Source organism: Sciurus carolinensis, chromosome 10, assembly GCF_902686445.1.
Source record: "Sciurus carolinensis chromosome 10, mSciCar1.2, whole genome shotgun sequence".
NCBI lineage: Eukaryota > Metazoa > Chordata > Mammalia > Rodentia > Sciuridae > Sciurus > Sciurus carolinensis.
The window spans coordinates 77,894,543-77,921,349 of NC_062222.1; the positions used below are offsets into that span (position 1 = coordinate 77,894,543).

The window sequence follows — 26,807 nt, forward strand, 5'->3', positions numbered from 1 at the left end:
CAACAACATGAATGGAGGGGCAGGAATTATATAAACTAATAGTTCTAAAAGACAGCAAAATTACTGTTCAATAGGAGAAAAAGAGGGTAGGAAGGCAAAAGGCTGAAAATATTCATGAAGTGAACACAAAGTGAAAGTGAGGTAACAAGTGACAGCTATAAAGAAGGGGTAGTAAAAAAAAATAGCTAAAGGAAATAGAGAAGGAGAAAAACGAGAGAATTTGGGTACTAGAGGGGAAAGAAAAGAAAGAGGAATAAGAGGAAAACAAAGAAAAAACCAAAACAAAACAAATAAAATCCACTCTTCCAAAGTCAAAACAAGGCAAAATAACAAATAGATTTTAAAAAATGATAAAAATGTATGTTTATGTGTGCTGTGCTGATTTGTTCACACACACGAACCAATCAGCATGACGTGTGTGCACACACACACACAAGAAAAAGAAAAAAAAATTCTTAATGAAAAATAAAGGAATCGTTTCCATTGAGGTGGTCAAACTGTTGACAAGGATGGATGTTCACTGTTCATGCTATACTGCCCTTTCTGTTTCCTCTTGGGTTATGTAACACTTAGAGACAGAAGGGGCTGGGGATTGTGAAACCCATCCTCTTTGTGTTGCTCACCAAATTGCCAGCTAGAGTGGCTAGATGTACTAGCTGTCTCTTCTCACCTGTACATAGTAGGACAGAATGGGAAGTACTGGCAATTGAATTTTGTCCAGTCAGACAAGGTCAATGCTCTTCCAGGTCACGGCTGGAGTTCTAAATTGGAAGCTCTAGTGGCTGGTATGTAGTTCCCATCATCTTTCAGAACTTTGTCTGGTGGTATCTGCTCCCAAGAGATTAAATTAACACAACCTCTAGCTAGGCAGATATTGATCTCTGCTGAGCATCCGGATCATAAGGGCTTCCAAAGGAACCCTGCTTCTGGGGTTGGGTAACTAACCCTAAGCAGGTATTGTACACTCCACTGCCCATGAATGTGGTTTACCAGGATCAGACCCTGAGTGCAAATGTGCCCACGTGTCCAGTTTCTGGACTCTTCCCTAGCTGATCCAAGTAAACCACCAGACTCAAAGGGAAAGCAAGGAACATTTCTCTCCATATTCCCACACTGAATCTCTCAGAACACAATCCTCTCAGTGCCTGCCTTAACTGCACCACACCAGGAACAATCTGGACCCCGTGGCAGGAACTTGCTGGGACAACCTGGCAGTATTATCTATGATCTCCTGGATGCCCCCAACAGAAAGCCCCAGCACTGAAACTTCAAGATGGCTACACCTATCAGCTTTCCATTTACCAGTCAAGAAACAGAACACTTTTCAAACATAAGTTCACTGTACTGCCACTGGCTCAGTTAAGATCAGACTGCTTCTCTGTTCCAGACTCTCCCATGCTAAATTTGTTTCTCTTTCTGCCTGTGTCACCCCTCCTTTCTGAGGTAAACTGGTGCTGCTGGTACCAGGTACCACCAGCCAGACTACAATGTATTCTTTCTTATCCTGTGTTCAAAGCACCTGAATTTTTGTCTTTCTATGATTCTCTTACTGTCTGATATTGAATTTCAATAAATTCCCTCTGTCACTCACCCTGCTGAGAAACAGTACTTCTATGCTTGAATCCAAGCTTTGGATCAACTGGAAACTGCACCCCTCCTCTATTTCACCATCTTTACTCAACTAAATTGTACTTTTTAAATTGAAATATATTTGCATTAACCTTTTGGGCAGTGTATAGTTTCATAAATTTGAACTCATGCATACATGAGAGTAATAACCAGCCCAATATAGGTTACAGAACCCAAAAAAACTTTTTCACATGATCTCTCTCAGGCACACACACACTGTCCACTCCTAACCACTGGCAACCACCAATCTATTACTACAGTTGTGTGTTTTTAAAAAGTCTTACAGATAAAGTAATAATATGTAAATCATTAAATAATAATTCCCCACAACCTCTTCCCCCAGCCCATGGTAACTACCATTCTACTTTCTGTCTCTATGAACATTTTGGCAAGGGGGAGGAGGGCACTGGGAGTAAAATTTAGGGGCACTTTATTACTGAACTGTATCCTCAGTTCTTTAGATTTTTTTATTTTGAGACAGGGTCTAAGTTGCTGAGGGTCTCACTGAGGGTCTAATTGCTGAGACTTGCCTTGAACTTGTGATCCTCCTGCCTTTGTCACCTAAGTCACTGGGATTAGAGATATGAACCACCATGATCAGCTCTATGAATTATACTGTACTCTCTACAAATTGAATCACACAATATTTGTCCTCAATAATGTCTTCATGTTTCAAACATGTCATAGCATAATATTATTACATTCTATGTATGTACCACATTTTGTTCACACTATCTGGTGAACATGTGGATTGCTTTTATCTTTTAGTTATCAAAAAGAATGCAGTTATGAACATGGGTATCAACTTATGTGTTTGAGTCTTTACTTTCAATTCTTTAGGACACATATCCAGAAGAGAATTTCTAGATTTAGTTTTTTGAAGAACTGCCACACAGTTTTCCAGGATGGTCATAGCATTTTATGTACCCACCAGCAATGCAAAAGAGTTTCAATTTCTTCCCATCCTCACCAAAACTTACTATTTTATATACAAAATATATAAAATTTATACATAAAACAATTTTGAAACTCACAAATTGGAGTCCAGTATGGGCAAATTAATAAAACCCTGTTTCAAAATAAAATAAAAAAGAGCTGGGGATGGAACTCAGTGGCAAAACACCTCTGGGTTCAATCCCCAGTCCCACACGAAAAAAATTTTTTTTTCATTTTTACAAATACATATATTTTTGTGGGGTGAAACCCCAGAGTAAAACTGCTAGATATTACAAATATATGATTATCTTTTTAAGATACTACCAAACTGCCTTCCAGTGACTGTACTTCTTTGCATTCCTAAATATACAAGAGTTCTAGTCTTCCCACACTCTTGTGATTCGTGTTTTAATTAATTTTTGTACCACACTTCTTCCTTTCCTTCTGGGTGTTTCCAATAACATGAAAGTTAAATCTTCTGTTACTGTCTCATTGACTCTCTCCATTTTTTCCCCAGTCTTTTGTCTTTCTGTTTTCAGATTGAATAACTTCTGGGATCTACAAGTTTTCTCATTCCTCTGCCATCTCCATTAATTTTGTCTCCAGAAGTTCATAAAGAATTTTATGAAGTCATTTCCCCATGTTCCTCCCTTTCCTTGATCATCCAGTAATTTCTAGTTGCCTGGGGCTCTCCTTTTCAGTGCTCAGCCCAGAAACCTGGGACTTTGTTTGCCCTGTTCTGAAACTTACTTTCTACAACTGGTCCTCCACTGGGAGCCAACTAGAAAGAGGACAGAGAGAGAGAGAAAAAAAGGAAAGGTGGTGTGCCTTATTCTCTTGCTGTGATCACAGCTCCTCAAATCAGATAGGAAGGTTCTCCTCCCTCAAAGACATATAACTATATCCTCCTCCACACTTGATGTAACTACAAGGAGACAAGTCTGTGACTAGAGGGCTTCTCCTGGATCTCTCTGTGCTTGCACTCATGCCCTATGCCTGGTTTCAAGCTAGGTTGAGACTAGGTCAGGTAATAATGAAAGGGGACAAATGGCAAACTCACTATCAGTTTGGTGGTATTTCAAATTCTAGTTTTTGTTCCCAGTTTAATGCTATTTACTTTTCAGAGTCCTCAACTAGCTGTTCTATACATTCTGTCCATGTTTTATAATACTTGCATTCAGTGGGACAGAAGCAATGATTATGCCATCTCACCTGATATGGCAACTTCCCACACTTAAGTGTTATACATTTATATTTTAGGATTGGCAAACTCTATAATGGGTTGGATAATAAATATTTTAAGCTTTATGGATCCCCATGATTCTTTTCCTTTTTTTCCCCCTTTAGTAAGGTCCTTTAATAGATCATTTTAAGCTCACAGGCTATAAAAAATAGGCCATGGAGTCATTATTTGTCTGTTTTTAGAAAGCATTGTTTCTTTACAAGTATTTGAAAATTCATTGACACAGACAACTAGTGTAAGTTATGTCATATATAATTAACAAATTAATACTTCCAACAAAATCTATAATGGAGGAAGAAGGATGCTTTCTAGTAGAACCAACTTTTTTTTATTTTATTTTATTTTATGCTGAACTGGAGATTGAAACAAAGGCCCCAGTCAAACTGGGGAAGGGCCATAGCACTGAGTTACTTCCCCAGACCTTAGAAGCAGTTTTGATGACTGCTTCTGATAAGGCTGTTTGGAAAATATTTAACTTTGTGTCTATATTTAATACTTTATAATAGGGCCTTATAAACATTGTAGTGTTTACTATAAATACTATATTAATGAATGTTATAATTTGTTTAAACATAATACTAATGACACTCTGAGTTATCTTTCAGATTCATTAAACTCCTAGATAAAAAAAGAATTCAGTAAAAGCTATCACATTTATCACTAGATTTTTTTTTTTCTTTTTAAAATAAAGCTAACGAAAGAAAGCTATGTTTGCAGTATGTTGACAACTACGTATTAACAAATGGATTGCCAACAAAAGAGTTGGCAACCACTGGAAAACAAATTAGCTTACTCTTCTTTTACATGTTATGATATATTTGTATTTTTCATCATGTGTTATTCTTTTGATCAATGATCACATTGTTGAGTTAATGCAAGGATTAATAAGAAAAGCTGTTTCTCTCCAATGGTATGGTTTTCCTTAGGCTATTATTTAGATATGAAAAAGAGAAGAATCATACTATTAATTCCCCAAACTTTGGGGAAATTACCATCTGATTGTCTTTGGGTAAGAAAAGTATAAAAGGAATAAACCATTTTATATTCTAATAGTCCTTCTGGTAAGAACACTGGCAAAAATCTATCCAAAGGATATAGCCTAAAATACTATAAAGATGAGTCGTTGCAATTAAGTATGTCTCATGGTAAAGCATTAAATATGGTGCTAGAACATAACAATTCTGGATAAATAATAATTTCCCCTCTTAGTCCCATATCCCCAGAGATCTAAGATCTATTATCAACCTACTGCCTTTATCTTACACCCTACAGTTTATTTTCCTCTTTTTAATTCCCTTATTTATGACAGAGCACACCAAATATAAGGCAACAAAGTTAATGATTAACTGGGAGGAAGGAAGGAAAAGAGGAGGAAGTCACAGTAGACCATGAGTCAATAGGTTGCTGCCTTATATTTAGATATTGTTTATATCTAATTGATTTAAATAATATTTCTTGCAAGCTACTATTTCAAATTATGAACTTAGTTGCTTCAAAATAAGGCTTCAAACTCTATGTCCTATACTATCCACTTCTTCTTGTTTAACTGAACTCCAATACATTCACTTTTCCTGTTCTAACCTGTTCAGTAAAACTGAAGGCCTTGATTTCAACACAAGATTATATTACGTTTATATTCTCTTGCCCTGAACTTGTTTATTTTTGTTACAATATACTTCAGCTTTTATCAGCTGCCAGGCTGACAGTATTCTTGCCTCAAAACAACTATTACGCAAGCAAAACACAGTGATACTCACCTATGAATAGACCATGTCTACAACTTTAAAAAGAAGAGAAAAAAAAAAACACGCATCAAAGACACTGCTTTAATTTTAAAGAGTTCAAAGCTCCAAATATATTTGAAACCCAGACAAGAAACACTGGTTAAATCAGGTCTTGGCATGATTTGGTATAAACATACGTTTGTGTTGTCCTACCTTCTTTTTTTCCTTTTTAGAAAAACAAGTTTAGGTTTGACTTTCCAATAAATTATTGTTTACAAGTCCTCAAAATCTGAATATTTATATGACTGTTAAAGAGCTTTTTTGAAGGCTAGGATATTACACAAATGCATTCACAATTTCAATCATATTAGGTGATGTTTCTAGTAACTCCTATTTAAAAGATGTTCTTCACAATTTTAATCATATTGGGTGATGTTTCTGTAAGTCCTATTTCAACTGATTCAAGATTTTATGTTCTAATTATACATTAATAAATTAAAAATAATATAGTAACCTTTTAAAAATAAAACAGAAAGCAGAACAAGTGACATCCCTATTTTAAGTCTATTTTTTCTAAATCAAAAAAACCCTGAAATTTCATCCCACTCCAGTTAGAATGGCAGACATCGGGAAAACAAACAATAATAAATGCTGGAGAGGCTGTGGAATAAAAGAAACACTTTTGCATTGTTGGTAGGATAGTAAATTGATATAAGCACTATGGAAATCAGTAAGGAGGTTCCACAAAGGACTAGGAATGAAAGCACCATATTTCTCAGCTATAGCACTTCTTAGAATATGCCCTAAAGAATTAAAATCAACATACTATAATGATAAATGCATACAATATTTATAGCAGCACAATTCACAATAGCCAAACTGTGGAACCAGCCTAGGTATCTGTCAGTGTATTCATGGATAAAAAAAATGTGGCATATATACACAAGGGAGCTTTATTCACCCATAAAGAAGAATGAAATTATGTCATTTACAGGAAAATGGATGGAACCTGAGAACACTATGTTAAGTGAAATAAGCCAAACTCAGAAAATCAAGGATCCTGTGTTTTCCTTTCATATGTGGAAGTTAAAGAGGAAAAAAGAAAAGTGTAGGGTGGGGAACATCATGAAAATGGAAGAGCAATACAGTAAAGCAAAGGGACCAGGGAGAGGGAGAAGGAGAGAAAAAGGGAGATAATGGGGAATGACATTTGCCAAGTTACAGTCTTATATTGTGTGCACAAACAAGTACCTAACAACAAATCTCACCATTATGTACAATCATAATGCACCAATAAAAATATGGAAAAAAGTTTTAAACTATATTGTTTTTTCTTCATAAGTTTATTCTCTGTTATTGACTTAACGATTTTATAGTATATTAGTAGGAATGTGTTTTGTGATATATGAAATTGGAAAAAGTAGGATTCTACTTGCTCACAAGAAAAATCAATATTTCATAATAAACTTACTGATGTTGTTAACTTGGAATTAGTAATAATTGAACGTCTGTGCTAAATAGGTTTTAAAAGTTTTATGGCATAGTGAAAGACTCTAAAATAAATGAGATTATAGGAAAATGTTTAAATATCTTTAAAATTAATTTTTAAGTATATTAAAATTTGTTTAAACAACTGATTTGTCAAATAAATGGCATTATTAATGCAGGCAGTACCTACCAAGTTTTTGTTTGTTGGTTTGTTTTGCCAGGACTAGGGATTGAACCCAAGGACACTTTACTGCTGAGCTACATCCCCAGCATTTTTTATTTTTGAGACAGGGTCTCAATAAGTTGCTGAGGCTGGCCTTGAACTTGTGAACCTCCTGATTCAGACTTCCAAGTCACTGGAATTACAGGTGTGAGCGCTACATCCAGCACCAAAGAAACATCTTTTATTAGACATCTTTAATAAAAATTAATTAAATTACATATAATTTAAAAACTATTCTGTAATATACAACTTCCACCAGTTCATACTAATTTTTCCATAAATTTAATCCTATTTTTCATGTCTTTCTGAAATGGAGGTGAAAAACCAAGGAAGAAAACAAGATATAAATGAGAAAATAGAAGAGAGGAATGAAGAAAATAGAAAAGAAAAATTTGAAAAAGTTATTAAAAGAAAAATAAAAGGAAAAGGCAGGGAAGGAAATAAGGGAAACTTAAAAGCAAGTATCAAAAAAGAAACTATAAACTCTAACAATTATTTTTAAGCATGTCACATAATTTTAGAGTCTAAGAAATGAATGACTATCACTTTATCCAAAGAAAGAGTAAAGTTGGCCCAAATGCCTTATTATTATTACTATAATTAAATTAAACCTCTTCTAATCTCCTGCTTAGATGATGAAGCATGGCTGCTGGAGTACTGGGAACTAAGTGAAGGAACAGGGATAGTGACGGGGGATGAGAAGAGTTTCTCAGCAATTAGTATAGATATATTCACTTAATCTCTCTGTTCTCAAATCCTCAGCTCCTTATCTCCCTCAGTCTAGAGATCCTGTTTTAAGTTCCCCAGTCATCTGATGTCATGTACACACTATCCACATATTTATCCCATGAAGACATGACTGCAGTCTACCTTGGTGATATTTATTCCCCCACTACCAAGAACAGTGTCTGACACTTACTAGGCTCTCAAAAAATAATCGCTGAATGTCTGCATAAGTCATGAATTCCTAATGAAAACCACAACCACACATCCAAGAAAAATGTACAAATGCATTCACACAAACACTCTGAATACAATTTGAGGAAGTTCACAAAATCTTGGAAGTCCATTTTAGTTCCACAGAAGTTTTTCTGAGGGTAAGAACTTCTGCACAAAAAGTTTCTCTATTAAAAAAAAAAAAAAAAAAAGCAAGTCAAGACTGCTATTATGTAATGCTATCGAGGAATGTATTGCCAATAAAATACATGACTCAATGTTTTCCTATATCAAAATAGTTCTCCTTTGTGTGTTTAATACTGTTCTCAGAATGTTTTGAGCATATACTTCCTTGAGAATATTTTAACCTTACAGTAGAGAGAAAATATCTTGAGCCCTTTTCTTCCTTCAAAACTTGGTACCTGCTGCCCTCTCTCCCAAGAATACTTTTCTCCCAGATAGCTCCACAATTTGTTCTCCAACCTCATTCAGCTTCCATTCAAAATGTCACCTTCTCAGAGATACTTTTCCTTGACAAAGCTATCTGAAATAGCACCTCTCCATACACACATCACCATCACTCTGTTCCTTTACCTAAGTACATAAAAATTTATTTACATATTATCTGTATTCCTAACTAGAAAAGTAAGCCATTTGAGGGCAAGGACTTTGGGTTTTATTCAAGACAGTATATCTTCACAGCTAAGAACAGTTTTGGCATTCAGCAGGTATCCAGGATACTCTGTGACAGAAGAGTAAGAAAGGAACAGAGTATTAAAGGAAGAATGAGTTCATGTAGGACCACTAAACATATTGTTTGGCTTTTATTAGCTATAGTGTGGTACCAAGCTCAATTACTAAATCATGGAATGAATGGAAGGGAAAAGGGTACTACTACAGAGGGAGTAAAGGCAAAATAACTGGAGAAGAAGAAAGTTTGTTTTGGACATAAAAAAGCATGTACTCTTTAGCAAAGTGAGACTTTCCATGTTTGTATTTGAACTTCTTACTCAAAAATCAAAACATCAGGTGCTCCCACAGCCAGAAGCTATATTCTCTACTCAGTAATTTTCCCATTTTGGAGATAAGAGCCTAACTAGGGTTTACAAAGCAACAGATTCCAAGAAAGTATGTGATGTTTCATTTAACTTTCTGTCCTGAAATATTATGAATACAGGTTAGCTTTTCTTTGGATTTTATTTTCAAAAGTGTGGTCAGCAGGCCCAGTAGAACATGCCTGTAATCCCAGTGACTCAGGATGTGGAAGTAGGAGGATCACAAATTCGAGGTCAGCCTCAGCAACACAGCAATACTCTGTCTCAAAAAATAAAAAGAACTGGGGATATAGTTCAGTGGTAAAGTGCCCCTGGGTTTTATCTTCAGTACCAAAAAACAGAAAAGTGCTGTTGTCTACGACCACACCATCCTGAATGTACCCAATCTTGTCTGAAAAGTGCTATGAAGACAAGAAGTCCCCAATGTTCTAAGATGAAATGAAGATAAAACATCAAGATTTCTAATTTTAATTTTTAGAAAACAAGTCATTTTACAAGTTTCACATGTGTGAATGTACACTGGAAAAGAATTTACTACAAATGAAAGGTTAAAACCAAAAAAGTAATTAGAAATAAAGCAACCCTTTACTAAACAAGACCATTTTTATCAAGTGTAAAAATTCTGCCAAGTTGCTGTGCTGATGGCCAAACATTTATAAAAAGGGGCCATAATTATTTTTAAAAATGATCTGAAACTAAGTAGATTTCATAGAACAGTGCACTTATCAAAGAAGGTCTACTGTGCATTGATAATGTACATGTTTTTATCCTCGACCATCAGCTAACGTTTTAAAACCCAAAGAATTTTCAGTTAAAACTAACTTGAAAATCAAAATCTAAAACCCATGAAAACTACATTAAGTACTTCTACATGTGTGAGATTCTACTCAACCGATTTCACACATAAAAGTTACTTGTTACTTGAAAACATATATATAAAAACATGGGTCCATGTTTTTATATATATAAAAAGGCAGTGAGAGTCATATAATTTATTATGGTATTAAATGTTATGAAAGGTTGAATATACCAAATAAACGCATTCCAAATTTTCCCTGTTGAAAATGATAGTCCATGCCCTTTCCTATTAACAAATGCCTACTACCCCAAATCCTATATTTTATACTCTGGTAATTTTTTTTCTACTGAAAAATTCTATTCCTAGACATCTTCCACTCTCAGCAAAAGAGATGGCAACTACAATACTATCACATTTGTTTGTTTTTGAAGTATGTGAAGTAATCAACATTAACAGAAAAGAAAAAAAGAGGAAGAGAGGGAAAAAAAACTTAAGTTTCTGACAAACATAAATATTAAATGTGCCATTGTGAAATGGGAGTCAATATTAATAGAAAATTAGAAAGACCTATATAATAAAACAAGTCAAGAAAACCAATGAACATTGCAAGTGGCCTTTAATTAAACTTTGGAGTGTGCTAGAAGAGCAGGCTAAAGGGCAAATATTTTAAATCACACAAGGAATCTATCAAAAAACAAAGAATGTTCTGAGAACCTCACAGTGGACATAAAATGAATCTGCAGTATGTTATAAAATGCTAACAGACACCCTTTGAAAATTACTCCAAAGTATCTATTTTGACAGGTTTATGCTTCAATATTTGGACAGTTTAATTTTCTTATATAATGTCAAAATATAAATCTAGCTAAGTATTTCTATAATAAATAGCGGACAAGATTTTTAATTGTTTCATTTTGTTAAACTACAGCAATAAATATTTCACTTGTATTACTGCCAAAGGATTATTTGAAAAGTTCAGTGTAAATTGGTCAAATTTTGATTCATTACTTAAATTGATACATCTTTTAATAATTTCTAATATCAGTTGGCATATTGTTTATTCGTACATATGTACATCCATTCATTCAACAATTACTGATTGAGTACATAATTGCCAGGGACTCTTCTAGGAATTGGGGATACAGCAATAAAATGGACAAATATTTTTGCCTTTTATTTTCTTATTCTTTTTGGTTTCCTGGTTCCTCCTCAGCTGTAATAAAACCTTAACCATCCCTCTTTCAAGCAAAATTTTAGTTCAGCACATGGTCATTCAGATGGATAGTATATTATACAGATTTTCAGCTAAGCCATGTGACTGAGGTCTGGATAAGGATGGGAACAATGGTGGTAAGATCAACATCTCACATGCTTCAAAAACAGCTACTTACTCCACCTCCTCCTGCTGTCTGCATCAGTCAGACATGGTAGCCAGCATGCTCTAAACACTCAGAATAAAGTCTTGGAGATAACAAAAGAACAAAAGGGAAGGAACCTTGATCCTTAAATAACCCTGCAGAATGAAGCGGCCCTGAGCTGGCAACTTCAGACTATCATGGTTAAGCTGCTGTTATTTGGTTCCTATAAAATAGTTGAATCAACATAGTTGTGTGGTAGCCCATTCTTCATCTTGTATATTATTTTGAAATATGAATAATGAGCCCTAATTTACCTGTATACAAAAAGTATTTTTAATTTTTTTTTTTTAGTTGTCAATGGATCTTTTTTATTTTATTTATTTATTTATATGCAGTGCTGAGGATTGAACCCAGGGCCTCACACATGCCAGGCAAGTGCTCTACCACTGAGCCACAACTCCAGCCCCAAAGGGATGTTTTTTGTTTTTTGAATCTTTTTTTTTTTTTTTTTTTTTTTTTGGTGGAGTTTTCTTTTCTTTTGGAACTGGGGGTCAAACCCAGGGCTTTTTGAATGCAAGGCAGATGCTTTACCACTGAGCTACATCCCAGCCCTACCTGGAATATATTTTTAAACTCCTCCAAGAAGTCACCCTTTGTCTACTCTATGCCATGATTACATTAATCATTGCTTCTTTTCTGTAATTCCTATATCTTACATATACATTTATATATACTGTTCCTATACTTATCACATTCTCCTATAATTTACTTTCATACCTATCTCCTCCACTAGATGTGTCCTTCTTGGATAAAAATGATCATATCAACAGTAGTGTGCCTAGTGCAATCCTCAATAATTACTTGTTAATTAGAAATTATACATTAAGTAGTTCTTTGTTCTTTGTTCTTTGCCTTTTGTCAGATTATAAATGAGATAACAATTTTTCTTGTTCAGAAAAAGAAGGGTTATCAGAAGTCATTATATGATAGTAATTTTTTAAATATATAGGATACAGTAAAAGTCTCTAATATATTATGGGTAAAACAAAATCAGTCCCAAATATGGAATAGAAAAGGCTTAATTTTCAGTAGTTAGCAGATGTCAAGGAATCTGAGTTTGTAAACACTTCAGTTTTATAAGCAGCCATCCTTCAGTGATAGTAGTTCTTGTCAATTTCATTCAGCAGGTACTAGTAAACAGCACATATGATATAGGTAAGTTCTTAGTAAAGGGAGCCAACAGAAGACCACCCCCCCAAAAAAAGGGTGGTGGAGGATCAGAGAGGGCAGGGCTAAGAATGAGAAAAGAAAAGGAATAGGAATAGTGGACAAGCTGTGTGTGGTGGCGGTGGAGCATGCCTACAATCCCAGTAGCTCAGGAGGTTGAGGCAGGAAGATAGAGACTTCAAAGCCAGCCTCAACAACTTAGCGAGACCCTGTACCTAAATACTTTTAAAAAGGGTTGGGGTTGTGGCTCAGTGTTAAGCATCCCTGGATTCAATCCCCAGTACCAAAAAAAAAAAAAAAAAAAAAAAAAAAGAATGGTAGACAGATGAGACTCAGAATGTTAAGAATAAAATAGAATACATAAGTATCTAAAATATGCAGGCATTAAAAAGAACATGGCAGCCCACATTAAAGCCCAGGAAGCCTGGGGGAAAAAAGAAAAGAACATGGCATGGGTTGATCCCCTGAACCCCTCCCTCACTCAAACCCCTCCCAACACGCGAAAAGGGAGAGGAAAAAAAAAAAAAGGAACATGGCAGGCAGATCTCTTCACATCTTTGAAGACATTCATGCTATATCTATATTTTCATCCATTGAAAAGGTTACAGAACTGTATACATGGCATAACATCTTGCACATAAATTAATTTTTAAGGGTATTTATGTTTTATGCCTTAACACTTCTAGAAGAACAAAATAACTATTAACAGAAGTTCTACAGGAAAACAACTGCTGGGAGACATTTCAGTGTTTCCTTATATACATTCATGAACTGTCTAAATTTAACCATGCACACATATTAATCTGAATTTTTTTAAATATCAAGAGTTATATGAATAACAGAATTGACTATTATATTGTTTTCTACAGTATAAACAGTTTGATACTTTTAAAATTATTGACTATCTGAAATTAAAATATTCAGATTATAAACAATGACCAGATATCCGTGTCTTCACTTCATTTTCTGAGAATCCACATTAGTTTCATTTCCACTTCATGGCAAAAGCCACCAGGGGAAAATGCTGGAGCAATACATTTTTTCTTCCCTGTAGTTCTTTTAGTTTTATGCTTTAAGATCTTTCCTTTAAATCTTATCACTTAGCAACTTACTTTTAACTAACCAACTATGATTTATGCCAAGAAAGTAAATGTTGACCTGATAGCGGTAACTGTTTAAAAAACAAAATATTCCAAAAATAACTTGTTCTGTCTTCATGATATTCAACATATTACATATTGTTGGAACGATTTTTACTGATAAAGAGTATTTGATTTGAGAGCATGCAGACATGACCAATTTCATGAAGATGTACACTTCAGGTACAAAAGGTAGGAAAAATGAAAAACTAAATGAACCTAGTTTATCTACAAGTACTGCTGACAAATATTAGATACTAGCCATCTAAAGGAGCACCTGCAACTGGGGATGTAGCTCAGTGGTACAGCACTTGCCTAGCAGGCACAAGGATTTGGGTTCAATCCCCAGGCATTAGAGGCTGAGTTCTAATCTTAGGTATTAGATACTAATGAAGAAAGATCATTCAATTGATTGTATTTATCACTCTGATATAGAAGAAAATCTAGCTTAAACTACTCAAGATCAATTTCACATTACATTAATACTAGAACTAGATCTTGAAGCAATGTGGTGTTAAGACCCTTTGCACAATCACAAGAGACATCAAGATGATTTAGCTAGAACAGTACCTCTCATATAGGCAAATAGAAACTAATCCCTTTTGTTCACCTAAGAAATACCTTTCTAGATCAGGGTTCAGCAACCTTGTCTGTAATGAAACAGACAGTAAATATTTTAGGCTTTGCAGGTCACATCTAATTTTTGAGGTATATTCTTTGTTTTATTTTTTACAACCTTTTAAAACTATAAAGACCATTGTGAGCTAATAAGCTGTACAAAAAGCAGGCCACAGCCATGACCAAATTTGGCCCACAGGCTGTTGTTTATGGATATCCTCCTTTTACCCACAATGAAGAGGACTTTTAATAGGCTTGTGATGCTGTCCCTGCCCTTACTGTGCACTCATTCTTAATCAAATTCTCATCAACACAGGCTGCAAAACAAGCGAAACACAAAACTCACATCTTCAACATTCCCAATTGTACAATAAAAGTAATATCACACATGAAAACCTCATTATTCTGCTCTAAAATATTTTTTAAATGTATTGTTATCTCTGATAATTATAATAAAATTCACTATTTGTATCAGATACAATAGTAAATAGTATAATACTTCTTAAATAAAAACTTATTGAATTATTCTTGGTATGCTGCCCATTTTTAATAACTTTAGTAAGGCATAATTTGCCTATCACTCATCATTTTCTAACGTATAATTCAATAATTTTTAATAAGTTTATCAAGTTGTGCAATGATCACCATGAATCAGTTTTATACATCTTAATCACCCCACTATCAACCCTTGTGTACATTTATTGTTAATGCCTATTTGCTCCCACTCCCTTCCCAGGGAACAACTAATCTTTCTTAAGATTTTCTTCCTCTGGACATATCATATAAATGGTATCAGGTAAATGGTTTCTGTATCTGGCTTCTTTCCCTGAGTATAGTAATGTTAAGGTTCATTCATATTGTAGTATGACTCTACAGTTTGTTTCTTTTTATTATGATTTGGTATTCCATTAGATGTGCTGCACATTCTTAAAAGATACAATTTATTAAGTTTTGAATGTACATACTCATGAAAACACCCACAGTCAGAATAATCATTCCTTTCCACAATTCACTGTGCCTCTTTATAATCCTGCTTTCTGGTATTCTCCATCCACCTCTGTTCCCAAGGCAACCCTGAGTCTGTTTTCTGTCACTATATATATGAGTTTGTATTTGCCAGAATTTCACATAAATAGAATCATACAGTATATATTCTTTTTTTCTGACCTCTTTTACTCAGCATTATTTTAAAATTCTTCCATATTGTTGCATGTATTAACTTTATTATTACTGCTAAAGAATATTTTTGTTTATGTATTTATCTGTGATAGCTATTTAGAATGTTTCCAGTTTGTGGCTATTACAAACAAATCTGATATGAACTTTTGTTTCTAAGTCCTTGGGCATGCTTTCAATTCTTCTAGGTAAATATCTAAAAGTAGAATGGCAGGATCATATAGTAGGATCAACTGTTTAAGAAAAGAACAAATTCTTCATTCAACAAAAAGACTGCATCATTTAACATTCCCACAGTATGAGTGATCTAATCCCTCCACATCCTCACCAATACTTGGTATGGTCAGTCTTTTTAATTTATTCATTCCAGCAGATGTGTACTGACAGTTCTTTATGTTATTAATTTACGTTTCCTTAGTAACTAAAGATGTCGAACATCTTTTCATGTTTGTGTTTCAGCTCCTTGGTGAAGTGTGTTCATATCTTTTGCCAATTTATTAAAAATTTTACTTACTTTTATGTTTACAGACTGCATTTTGAGTCATTGTACACAAATGGGGTACATCTTTTTGTTTTTATGGGTGTACACGATGTAGATTCCCACCATTGGTGTAATCATACATGTATATAGGGTAATAATGTCTGTCTCATTCCACTATCTTTCCTTCCCCCTCCCCCACCCCTCCCCTCACTTCCCTCTACACAATCCAAAGTTCCTCTATTCTTCTCTTCCCATTATGTATCATCATCCACTTATCAGAGAAAACATTTGGTCTTTGGTTTTTTGGGATTGGCTTATTTCACTTAGCATGATATTCTCCAACTCCATCCATTTAACTGCAAATGCCATAATTTTATTCTTCTTTATGGCTAAATAATATTCCATTATGTATATATGCCACAATTTCTTTATTCATTTATCTCCTGACGGGCATCTAGGTTGGTTCCACAATCTAGCTATTGTGAATTAAGCTGCTATAAACATTGATGTGGCTGCATTACTGTAGTATGCTGATTTTAAGTCCTTTGGGTATAAACTGAGGAATGGAATACCTGAGTCAAATGGTGGGTACATTCCAAGTTTTCTGAGGAATCTCCACACTGCTTTCCAGAGTGTCTTTTTTACCAATTTTTAAAAATTGGATCTCTTTAATGATTTTGATAAGATTTTTAATATATTCTGGATTTATCAGATATATTCTGCTAATCTTTGTCTTTTCATTTTCATAATGCTATCTTTTAAAGATCAGATTTTTAATCTGGGCAACTTACCAATTTTTTCTATGGATATTTTTGGTGTCACATCGAAGACATCATTCTCAAAACTAATTTTTTCTTCTAGAACTATTATAATTTGAGGCTTTATTTAGATTTTGATACATTTTGAGTTAATTATTATATATGATTTGAAATGTGGGTGAAATTGCATTCTATTATATAAAGGTATCCAACTGTTCTGGTACCTTTTGTTGAAGACTACTTTATATGGTTTATTCACTAAAAATGCCTTTATACCTTGTTGAAAATCGTTGTCCATATGTCTTTTGGCTCTGAGGTTAGGGGAACTCTAACATGAATACCACATTGTCTTAACTACTTAATAAATCATGAAATCATGTAAATCTCCAACTTCATTATTTTTCAAAGTTGTTTTGGTTATTTTAGATCCTTTGCATTTCCATATAAGCTTTAGAATCAATTTCTATTTTTTAAAAAAGTACTGCATGGGAATTTGAGAATTTAATGAGTCTATTGATTCCTTTGGGGATAACTGGTATTTTACTAATATTCATTCTACTGGTCCATGAACAAAGTACACCTCACCACTTATTGATATCTTTAATTTCTCTCTACTATATTTGAAATTTATAGTGCATGAATCACATCTTTTGTCAGATTTATCCCTAAGTTTTCATATTTTTATAGTATTATAAATGGCATTCACTGTTTTTTAATTTTTCCAATTGTTACTGTTGTACAGAAATGCAAATGATTTTTACACATTGAGCTTACATCTTCAACCATACTTAACTCTTTTTTGTTCTACTGGCTAAATCATATATTCTATAAATAATGACAGTTTCACCTCTTCCTGTATTCTAGATGCCTCTCTGCCCATTTCTTGTACTGCCTAAAATCTTAGATCAATGGTAAACGGAAGCAATATTAAACAAAAGCATTAGGCACAGATATCCTAACCTTGTTCCTAAACTTAGTAAGAAAGCAGCATTTAGTCTTTCACCACTAAATATTATGCCAGCTATTGGTTTTTCTTAGATATCCTTTATTGGGTTAAGGACACTTGAATTTTGGGGGGGTTGTGCTAGGGACTGAACACAGGGTTTCAAACAGGCTAAGCACATTCTCTACCACTGAGCAGCAGGCCTAACTCCAAGGGCACTCAATTCTATCCTTGATTTTCTGAGATTCCTTAATCAGCATCTGGATTCTGTCAAATGCTATCTCTGTATCTACTAGCTTTGGTTTTGTAATTTGTTAATAAAATGAATTACAATGATTGTTGACTGCTAAACTAACCTTGTATTTCTACAATAAAACCTACTTGATTATTGCTATAATTTGAATATGGGATGCCCTCTCCAAAACTCAAGTTGAAATTTGACTGTCATTGTGATAGTACTGGGAGGTAGGGTCTATAAGAGGTGATGAGGTCATTAAGAGGATTAATGCCTTTCTCATTAAAATGGATTCATTCTCCAAAGAGCAAGATGTTATAAACCCCTAGTGTTTTGCCTCTTCAACACATTTCTGCTCTTCCTTTAACTTCTCTACCATGCTTTGGTGCAGCATGAGGCCCTCACCAGATGCTGGCACCATGTTCTTGAACTTCTCAGCCTCCAGAACCATGAGCCAACATAAACCTCTATTTTATATAAATCACCCAGTCTTAGGTATTCTTTTTGTGTGTATGTGGGTGGGAAGGTACTGGGATTGAACCCAGGGGCAATTTATAACTGAGTTACATCACCAACCCTTTTAATTTTTTGGCACAGAATCTCACTAAGTTGTCCAGGCTGGCCTTGAACTTGCTATCCTCCTGCCTCTGCCTCCTGAGCCACTGGGATTACAGGTGTGTACCTGTAATCCTGGCACAGTCTCAGGTATGTACTACAGAAATAGAAAACAGACTAAGGCAGGTCCGATAAATCACCCTTTTTATATATTGTTGGATTTTATTTGTTAAACTCAATTTTAAATGTTTACATCTGTATTTATGAATAATATTGCACTGTAGTTTTCCCTGGTTTTGGTATCAAGATAATACTCATTGTTATTGGTGCATAGGTAAATAAGGTCCCTGTGACACATCTTAGCCAGAAGTAGTTTGGTACATAGTTATTATGCTATTACCTCATCTATTCCTTCCAAACCTAGGTAGTATTTATCATTACCATCACATTACATATGGAAGAAATGAGGGGAAAAAAATCAAGACTGACAGCAAGGTGGCATAGTTCTTTCAAAACTGGAAGTAGGATTTAAATCATGACAGCATGAATCTAAAATCTACTCTTAATCTCCTACGATACTATAATACTAAAGTTGTATTCAGGAAGATTCTTTAAACACATAGATTAATTTCTTTTTCATTGAGAAAAAAAACATTTAGTTTCCAAAAGATCCAAGTACTCTGATGTGGAGCCCATGTCTTAATCACTAAAGTATTTATTGAAAAAAAAAAAAAAAAAAAAGTGAATGAAATGCCATGGAAGTCAGGACATATAAAGACTATACTATTGAATATACTGAACATATTACTTAAGAAAGTCTTCTAAGGATATTCTATAGCCCCAAAAGACCAACCCAAACTATCGAATAGGTACTACACTTTTACAATTGTATCTAATGTTTAAACCCACATTGTGAAATATGAATTATTATATATATTCTACAAAGGAGAAAATTTGAAAAGCAACATTAAGAAACTTGCTTAATATGTCTATTATCCCTCAAGTAGCATGGCAGGCATTCAAACTCAAGTCTCTACAGCTCAAAAATAGTCCCTTAAATTTTGTATTTTTTGTTTGTTTGTTTTTCAGATTCCAGAATGTTCAATTCTAAGAAAAAACAAGCACTGCCAAGGGCCTTTGGGAACAAAGAAATTTCAACATCAGATTTCAGCAGAGCTCAGGCCAAGTAAATTGGATCTGAGCTTTGATGATAATGTTTTAAGTAGATGTTTCTCAACCTTTGACTGCATTAAGCCTACTTCACTCCCTTTCGAAAGGAAGTTTTCCTATCATAAAAATTAGCTGAGAGCTTTCTCTTCACTTCTGAAGATCTATAGGTAGACTTAGCTTAAATTTACTTGGGTCACTAGCTGTTGCATATGGTGCAGCTTAAGAGTCAAACAGGAGGAAAAAGACAAAGAATAACAGCTATTCAAATAATTCCAGTCACAAAACAAGATAGAATAGGGATAAAAAACCTGAATGCTTAAGAATATTGCCAAGGTCCACACACCTACCTATTCTGCCTCATTTTAGCAGTGAAACCTTGGAAAAGCTTTCAGGCTCTGTGGGCTTCCAAGTTTTCATCTATAAAATCAAGATGAAAATTTTACCTCTCGTATACTCATAAGAATTAAAGAGAGAATAACAAAAATGTGTTTAGAATAGCACCTGACACTTGACAAGCACTGTTTTAAATTATGCTATCAGTATTATATTATTCCTATAGTTATGGACAGAAAAAAAATTACATGCTAAATAGACACTTTAGAGATTCTTTGTATTTGCAAATAACTTTAATGTTTTTAATGCCTATATAGAAAAATACCATTCTATAACTCTTGACAGGTCAATATCAGTGTACTAAAAATGACATTGGAAATTGATTTTTAGCATCTTCTATAAATAGGCAAACAATTTAAAAAACATAAACAGAAATAACCAGACATAATTTATTAAAATAAGGCAAATTACTCAATTCCATTATGTAGAATTAAATATCCACTATGTGGTCAGCATTATAGAATGTCCTACATAATATACACAAGATCTAATACAACTCTCAATACATTTAAATTATTAGAGAACTAAAAATATATACTTAGAATATATGAATAAGGCAAACTACACGCAAATTCTAGTGAATACCCAGTAACTCAAATATCATTAAAGTATGTGAGTTCAATCTACTAAATTAAAAAAAAAAAAATTCCATGTGTATATTTAATGTCATTCCTAATATTAGTTCCAAAAGCAAGTTCAAATGACTGGTATATTACGATATTATAAATTATTAATAAAATTAAACAAAAAAGGATTATTTGATGAATTTCCACCATAACTTACTGTGGCTATTTGGGTACTGAGAAAGTTCTCTCTTTCCTCATCTACACGAATTTCACGTCCAGTTTTAAATAATTCAAGCATTTTGGGGATATCACGGCCAATGGAATCTGGTTAAAAAAATAAAAAATCCCAAATTATCACTACATCTAAAAAAGTAGCAAAAATTATTGAATGTAATAACCATATATTCCATGTGAAGATACAGTAAATAAGTTGTAGCAGACAGACTTTAGCGTGGCCCCTGTGGTCACAATTTCCTATGCCCATGCTCTTGAGTGATCTCCTCTCACTGGGTGTGGATGAAGCCTGAAACTTCCTTCTTGGGTTATAACGTCAGTCCTCTATTTGAGTAGAAAGAGAGGCAACTAAATATACTAAAGAAAAGAACATAATCAAGGTGAAAACTAAGAATGTCCAAATTATACAGAAGATTACAAAAATAAACTATATAACAACCAGGCTCAATGGCACACACCTATAATCACAGTGGCTAGGGAGGCTGAGGCAGGAGGATCACGAGTTCAAAGCCAGCCTCAGCAACAGCAAGGTGCTAAGCAACTCAGTGGCACCCTGTCTCTAAATAAATACAAAACAATACGGCTGGGGATGTGGCTCAGTGGTTGAGTGTCCCTGAGTTCAATCCTCCATACCAAACAACAAAAAAAAAAACTATGTAACCTCCTATGATTTAGTCTTTATCATTTTAACTCAGTTAACACACAAAATGCATATTTTAGTATTTCAGTATACCATAACTTCACTTTAAAACTTTTAATTTCATGTGTAGAAAATGTGAATTATTTGAAGGGTAAGAAATACAGTGAGGAATGTGCCACTAAAGACACACTACTCCCTAATGCTGGAAACAGTAACTTGGGAGGCTGAAGCAAGAGGAGGCTGAGGCGAGAGAATAGGCAAGAGGAGGTTAAGGCCAGCTCTTAACCTTAAGGAGGTTAAGGTCAACTCAGTCTCAAAAAAAAATTTGAAAAGGGATGGAGATATAACTCAGTGGTAGAGTGCCCCTGGGTTCAATCCCCAGTACTGCAATTTTAAGAGAAAGAAAGAGAATGAAAGGGACAAAAATTTCATGGTGCCTCAAGCCAAATGTTTCTCTCATGAGTCAATGTGATGATCTCATTATGAAGAGCAAACATACTTTCACCATACATTACTCCCAAGGATTATCTCAGAAGTTGTTCAGTATGGTTCAGAAGCACTTCAACTATAAAAAAAGCAATTACGCACAAGGAGCTTACTATCTATTTGGGAGATAAGAGACATAAAGATGGAACAAATTCCGAAAAAAGATATTCATTACATTCTGATATAACTGAGTACTAAACAGTATGACATAGTTTAACAACAAATAGTAGGATGTCAATAATGGTATACAAAAAAGAAACACGTGGTTAAACTAAGTCTATTTAAACTTCTTTATATTTAACATTCACCTATGCTTTTAAAGTTATGGTTTCATACAAATCAGGCTTATACTTAGTAAGAGCTCAAGAATTATTCAATGATACCTGAATATACCCACCTCCCTGCCTTCCTTCCTGTCACTACAAATGAATTCTCCATGCTTCTCCTAACTGCAATCTCTCTTCATTTGTGCAATGAATTCCACTTCCACTTACTTACAAAAGAACACTGTTTCTCCTACATTGTTCATGTTTCTCTTCTACATTTTTCATTTTCCCTAGATAATCCCCCTTAGTTTATAAGCTTACTATGAAATTTCAGGAGAAAATCTTTGTTAACTACTCTTCTGACAAAGGATTAATATCTAGAATATAGAAAGAGCTCAAAAAACTTTATACCAAGAAATCAAATAACCCAATTCATATATGGGCAAATGAATTAAACAGACACTTCTTAAAAGAAGAAATACAAATGGCCAACAAATACATGAAAAAAAGTTCAACAACATTAGCAATTAGGAAAATACAAATCAAAACTACACTGAGATTTCATCGCACAACAGGCAAAATAGCAGTCATCGAGAACACAAATAAAAATAAAGGCTAGAGAAGATGTGGAGGAAAAGGAACACTTTTACACTATTGGTGGAGCTGTAAATTAGTATAACCACTATGGAAATCAGTATGGAGGCTCCTTAAAAACTAGCATGGAACTACCATATGATCCAGTTATACCACTTCTCAGTATTTATACTGAAAAATTAAAGTCATCTTACTATAGTGATTGATACATGCATACTCATGTTTATAGAAGCACAATTAACAACAGCCAAACTATGGAACCAGCCTGGGTGTCCACTGATAAATGAATGGATAAAGAAAATGTGGTATATATACACAATGTAGTTTTATTCAGTCATAAAGAAAAATGAAACTATGGCATTTGCATGAAAACAGATGGAATTAGAGACCATCATGTTAAGTACAATAAGTCAACTTAGAAGGTCAAGGGTCATAAGTTTTCTATCATATGCAGAAGCTAGAAAGGAAAAAGTAAAACAAAGGTGTGGGTGGATCTCCTAAAAATCAAAGGGAGATTAGTAGAGGAAAGTGACGAAGGGGTGAGAGACAAGGAGGAAACAGGGAAGTGTTGGGGAGTGCTATTTGCCAAATTATATTGTTATATTGTGTGCACATACAAATATGTAACAACAAATCCCATCAATATGTACAACTATAAAGCACCAATTTAAAACTGTGGGGAAAAAAAGAAATTTCCCACTTCAATATAAAACAAACAAGCCTCCTATGACTTTACATTGTTTTCCAGCTACTATCTAATACTCTTCTTAAGTGTATTAAGGTCTCAAAAAAGTTGTCTACGACCTTTCCTCCATTTCCTTTTATACCTAATCAATCAGGTTGTCCTTGCCAGCATTCTACCAAGAATAATATTGTCAAGGTCACCAATAACTTTCACATGGGCAGATCCATTCACCATTTCTCAGTGTTCACATGATTTGACCTATTAACAGCAGGTCACAGAGCATCTTTCCTCTTCCTACAATATCTTGATTTGTACTCAAACACACATATTCACTAGCTGGCCCATTCTATTTTATCGGCTGATCTACCTTCATTTAGCTGACTTCTTTTAACATTACTATCTCAGGGCTCAGACTCTATCCTTACACACCTTGCTAAGTGACCTCATTCAGACATTTGGCTTTAAATACCACTTAGTCATTCCTAACTGCAAACTTATATCTCCGGTCACAACATCACTCATGATTTCCAACCACCTACTTGATATTCTCATGTAGATACAGATAGTTAATTAGTAAGGTATAAATGTGACAAACAGTTGCTGGAGAAATGAATAAGTGACTTCATAATTTAGAGTTTAATGTCATAGAGATAATGTATAATAATGAAATAGGAAAGAACAGGGTTTAAGAAAGAAAGAATGCTTGCTTTCATGGCACATATATTAAAACTGGAATGATACAGAAAAAGAGTAGCATGGCCCTTGATCAAAGATGACATGGAAATTTGTGAAGCATTCTATATTTATAAGTGGTAAATATTTAAGGAGATGGAAATACAAATTACTCTGATTTGGTCATTACTGTACACATACTGAATTATCACAATGTAGTCCATAAATACTTACAATTATTATGTTATCTTTAAAGAGGGAAAGAGAACTGTATTAAAATATACAATATTAAAATATACGGAAGTGTAGGTGTTGAAGGAATACTAAAATAATATATTTGTATAGAGTTAGAAATAAGAAACTAGAAGTGGTGATAGGTTAAGGACGATGCACATATGAGTTTTTAAGACAGCTCCATCCTAAAACAAGCACAAAGCTTTCTTCCTTTGACATTACATATTCTTTTACCTTTCTCTTTATCTAACTTGCATTTCCATAATAACCAAAATGTTTAGTGAATCATTTCATGTGCTTAATTGCCAATTGTACATCTTTTGTAAAACACCATTCAAATTTTGGTTCTTTCTTTAAAAATCAGGTTGAAGGGCTGGGGTTGTAGCTCAGTGGTAGAGCACTTGCCTAGCACGCATAAGGCACTGGGTTAGATCCTCAGTACCATTAAAATAAATAAATAAATAAATAAAAATAAAGGTACTGTGTCCATCTACAACTAAAAAATATTTTTTTTAAATTCAGGTTGAAGATCTTATTTAGTAATGAGTTCTTTATACATAAGTCCTTCTGCAGTTATATGTGTGGCAAATATTTTCCCCTGATCTGTAGTTTGTCTTATCATTTTCTTAGAGGTGTCTAACCATGACCCAAAGTATTAAATTTTACAATGTGCACATGTATTTATTACAAACTATTCTGTGTTAATAAACAGTAAATTTGGGCTTACCAATTGATCCTCCCCTGCCTGCTTCACTTTGTAATATCATTGTCATACCCAAACCTGCTATACCTCCTGCATATCTATCTTTAAGGTAATATTCCCTGGGCTACTCAAGATCAAAATTAGGAAATCATCCTAGATTCCTTCCACTACCTTACACCTCTATCTAGTCAATAACTCCTGTTATTTCTAGCTCAATATGCCACAACAGTTTTTGTTTTCCATCTTCATTGCCACTGCCAGATTCTTTCCTTTATCATCTTTTATCTAGAGTATTGCAACAATCTCTTCACCAGTCTCTGTTTAGGTCTCACCATTTTCATATGGCCATCATATCACTTACACATTCCCTGGAAAACTCATTCTAATAAGAAAAATTTATCTTATTCTCCTGAGCAATGGTTTTTCAATGGCTCCTACTTATATAGAAAATAAAATCTAATCTCCACATAAAGGTGCACATAGCCCTCCATGACCTGGCCCACTGCCTATCACTGTCTAACCCCATTAAACACCATTATCTGATAACATTTTATGTACCAAATGATAGAAAGCTACTTATAATTTCCTAAAAACAACTGAATCTCCCATAATTTCGTGCATTAAGGAAAGCCATTTCTTCAGCCTGGAATGTATTCCCTATGCATGTTAGGAAAGCAAATACCTACTCATACTTAATTAACCTTTCAACTTAACTGTCATCTTCTTTATATAATTTGGATCTATAAAGTAGTTCCTCATTCCTCTAAGTACTTTGTACGTTTTCCACTAGTACATTTACTGCATTTTAGTGCGGTGGTTTGTTCTCATCTCTCTTCTCTCTCAATGTTTATATTCTTAAAATGGGAAATGTTTTTATTTTTCAATTCTCCATACAAAGTATAGTGCCTGACACATAATAGGCACTCAATAATTATCCCTTATTCAACAAATGAGTTGTGAAAGTAGAACTGATATGTGAAGATGTGAGAAAGAATAAATTTTCCTGAAGTAATTGTGGAGAATGAATAGCTACTTTAAGAATAGTAGGGAGATAATAGTAACAGTGGCTTACAGATAGTGTACTTTTTATATACCTAATTTATGCTAAACTCTGCATACATTATCATAAAAATACTGTAGGACAGATGTTATCATGAAACCCATTTTGTAGATGATCAATTGAGGCACAAAAATATTAAAAAGTCTGCTCAAGGTCACAATAAGTGATATAGCCAAGATTGAGTGTGATCTGTTAGCCATTATTTATTCTGTTTTTCAATACAGCCAAATGTCAAATTGTCACTGCTCTAGGGCTTTGCTTTCCCTGATCGCTATGTAATTGTTCTCCTTCTCCTCCACTTTCTCTTTTATGTGCTTTTAAGTTCTGTTTTTCTTCTTTTCCCTTCCTTTCCTCTTCCTCTAACTTTCTCTATACAATTTTCACAATGAACATAATCTAAAATATAGGATCTGGTATTTTACCAGGGAAGACAAAGAAGGAATAGTTAATGAGAAAGAAGATGAGTTATAATTGTATATACAAAAGAGTTCCAAGGAATAAGAGAAAACTAAGAACCGACATTTGAATCTAGAAGAAAAAAAAAAAAAAGATGTGTGATTATAATCGAAAGAAATATTTTA

At 34.0% G+C, this 26,807-nt stretch overlaps 1 protein-coding gene and 1 non-coding gene across 2 annotated transcripts in view; one reads left to right on the forward strand and one right to left on the reverse strand.

Moving 5' to 3' along the window:
• The window catches only part of Mrpl1 (mitochondrial ribosomal protein L1), a 75,256-nt gene that overhangs the window by 16,373 nt on the left and 32,076 nt on the right, over positions 1–26,807 (reverse strand). Inside the window, exon 7 of the mRNA XM_047565677.1 lies at positions 20,870–20,976. Coding sequence (XP_047421633.1) covers positions 20,870–20,976 — 107 coding nt within the window. The remainder of the gene's footprint in view (positions 1–20,869; positions 20,977–26,807) is intronic.
• On the forward strand, positions 24,261–24,364 carry LOC124995224 (U6 spliceosomal RNA). Its single transcript, XR_007110690.1, has one exon. It is a non-coding gene; the product is annotated as a U6 spliceosomal RNA (small nuclear RNA).